The sequence below is a fragment of the Contarinia nasturtii genome, unplaced genomic scaffold, assembly GCF_009176525.2.
Source record: "Contarinia nasturtii isolate CC-2019 unplaced genomic scaffold, AAFC_CNas_1.1 Cnas_scaffold_3174, whole genome shotgun sequence".
NCBI lineage: Eukaryota > Metazoa > Arthropoda > Insecta > Diptera > Cecidomyiidae > Contarinia > Contarinia nasturtii.
Window position 1 is genome coordinate 57,225 of NW_022200486.1, and position 3,255 is coordinate 60,479.

Genomic DNA, 3,255 nt, shown 5'->3' on the forward strand with positions numbered 1-3,255 from the left:
TCAATTCCCCTTAAAAAATTATTTCTCCTGTTTCTCCTCCGTTAACAGCTTTAATAAACGTATATATACATACACCAGAGCTGTCAACGAAATTTTCCCTGATTTTCTCTAATGTTTCCCTAAGAGTAGACATACAACCACTATTTAAAGAAAAAAAATCTTAAAAAAATTTAACCAAAGATCCGTTTATTGGGCGTACAGCGCCCGATCACTTTATTCATACAATTAGTGTAGGACGTCATTTCTATGCTACTTTTTGCATCTCCAATTGTTTTTGCGCGACACTTCCTGTATTTATATCAGTGAATAGATTGAGCTACAGCTATATTAGTGCTATTTTCACAGCTCCTATTCATAGGCGCCATTTGCGACTTTTAGATACAATTCCGAACGAAATGTTCAAAATGTAAATAGAACAATAGTCTTATTGATTTTAGTATTTTTTTGCATAAACAAATCAATAGGTCTATTGTCCGGAATTGTATCATAAAATCGCTTTCCGTATGCGTTGTTCACAAATAGCACCTATGAATAGGAGCTGTGAAAATAGCACTGCTATAGCTGTAGCCCAATCTATTCACTGATTTATATTGACATACACTTGTACTTGTTGTAATAGGCAATACACGGATCTAAGGTTAAAAATTCTATTCTTTATTTAATTCATTAAACTCACAAAAAAAAACAAATAAAAAAACCGTTATGGGTTAATTTTGAATGCAAGACACCATTCAGTCTTTGAACAGACGTTTCCTGCGGTTGTTGTATTATTTCCTTCCGTCTATAAGGAGTGTGTGTACTTTCTTTTTAATTCTTTATTTTCCTGCGGCTGTTGTATTTGTTTCTTCCGTTTTCTGCCTGTCAAAGATTTTGCTTATAAAAACACCAAGAATTGTCTTATATATAAGAAGGATGCAACTACATTGCATACGCGAATTATAATTTTCATAAATGAAGTCAATTCCCCTTAAAAAATTATTTCCCCAGTTTCTCCTGCGTTCAAAAAGTATAAATAGAACGCGCATTGAGTGCTTCGTCATTCATTTTGTGTTTGACTCTCATTCGCAAAGCAACAATAAGGAGGAACTGGAAAAAGGAAAAACAAGAATAAGGAGAAATGGCCCGTACAAAGCAAACCGTACGTAAATCAACTGGCGGAAAGGCTCCACGTATGCAGAGGATATCCAAAGCCGCTGGTAAAAGCGAAAAAGGTACCGGAGGTGTGAAGAAACCACATCGTTATCGTCCAGGAACAATCGCTCTTCGTGAAATCCGTCGTTACCAGAAGTCGACCGAATTATTGATTCGCAAATTGCCGTTCCAACGTTTGGTTCGTGAAATCGCTCAGGATTTTAAATGCGCCTTGCGTTTCCAAGCAGTTGCAATTGGCGCTTTGCAAGAAGCCAGCGAAGCCTACTTGGTCGGTTTGTTTGAAGACACCAACTTATGCGCCATCCATGCAAATCGTGTCACCATTATGCCGATGGACATCCAACTCGCTCGTCGTATCCGAGGCGAACGTGCTTAAGCGAACAAAGAAATGAAAAAAATTCGAACAAATTCAACAAAATAAAAAAAATACAAAAAAAATAAAAAAAAAATATTTTATAAAGAAATATTAAAAAATCATTTAGGTGAATTAAATTGAGAAAAAACACACTAGCTTATTGCAACCGAACACATTTTTTTGGTGTTGTTGTTGTTTCATACAAATCAAATGCCATACAATGGAGCAGTTAGAAAGTAATAAAATCAAATGACTGGCAATGAATTTAAATAGAAAAAAAAAATAACGATTAACCGAAAGGAAACACATCTTCGTATATTGAAAGGGCCGTATTTTTTTTGTGTGTGTATATAATTTAAGTATGTGTGCATGCAACCGCACATATGCCACCACATCGCATCATTACATTGTCGAATGTGAATTTTGTTTATTTGTATGCAGTTCACATAACAGTCGACCCAACCTGAAACATATACGAAATTACGTACACCACCAATGACAGCTACGCATGTGAACGGTAGCGGTTGGATGGTGTATGAACTATCACGCATCGCCCCCTTCATATCCATCCCCTCCTCCTCCGGCATACAAAAAGTCCTATTAATATTGTACAATTGACTGATCATCGCTCACCTCCCACATAATATCATTCCTCCCTGACTGTAAAATCATTAGCTCGTATAATAATCAAGTTTATAATAATCAAAAATAAAATGCAAAGATACAATTCAATTTTGAATGGAAAATAAATGACTCAAGCCTTTCATTGCATTCACTTCACCCACACACACATCGTTGGAAAAGTATCTGCTTGTTTTTGCGCAAGTAATCTGGCGAGATATGAATTTAGAAAAAAAAAACAATTTTTAGTTTTACTTCAAGAATCACTTCCATATACGTCAATCGATTGATTATATGAAAAGTAAACAATAATTTTCTTGCAAGTATGAAATCATCCACTCTAATCGATCTTATTTTTGAATATTATCATCGTACGATTCACGTGTATATCTTTCACGTGTACATTCCTTTCACCAAAAAAATACTAATTCCAACCATTTCCAGAGCTACAAAAAAATAAAACGAAAAAAAAAACTCATTCAATTCATAAACGTGCGAAACTTAAGATTCATCGGTAAAAAGTTAAAACTCGTGTTCAAAAATCGAAAATTCCAATATAAAATGTAAACAAATGTTAAATTCAATTGTTTCGTAAAGAATTCAAATCGATATTTGCTAAATGATCCGACACAGTCTGCGAAGAAAACGAGGTAGAGAGTGCGGCGGCAAAAATATTTATTTTTATCCACATACAGGCACATGCACACATATTCCAATAAAAACGAATGAAGTGCTAAGTTTCCCAGTTTTCCATCTAATCTCATTTACGCCGCCAATTTGAAATGACAATATTTGAAAAAAAACGAGAACTCCGACCAAAATAAGAACGGAGAAGCTGTGTAGAGAGGAATAGATGACTGCTACAGATAGCTCTCGTTATTTATCGTTTATCCAATTTTGATCTTCATTTGTTTTTCAATCTTTAGTTGTGTGTCGACTTTACTTTCACATTCATTTCATGGCTGCGTTTTGCCACCCGATTTCTGGCACTAATCTGATTCTGAATTGGTTGGCAGTAACACCACCACCAACACAGTGGTTCGATTGTTCGTTTTGTGCGCACATTGTCAATTTGGATTGTGTTGTAATGGTTGCGCGTTGATGGCAAATGGTGCAAAGTAAAAAAA

At 35.2% G+C, this 3,255-nt stretch overlaps 1 protein-coding gene across 1 annotated transcript; it reads left to right on the top strand.

Moving 5' to 3' along the window:
- Positions 1-1,117: 1,117 nt before the first annotated feature.
- LOC116349831 (histone H3.3-like) lies at positions 1,118-1,529 on the top strand. The gene has a single exon (XM_031781439.1). The coding sequence runs from the start codon at positions 1,118-1,120 to the stop codon at positions 1,526-1,528; it is 411 nt and encodes a 136-aa protein (XP_031637299.1). The 3' UTR covers position 1,529.
- The last annotated feature ends 1,726 nt before the right edge of the window (positions 1,530-3,255 follow it).

Coding starts and splice junctions, on each gene's coding strand:
- LOC116349831 (XM_031781439.1), top strand. CDS start 1,118: ATGGCCCGTACAAAGCAAACCGTACGTAAATCAACTGGCGGAAAGGCT.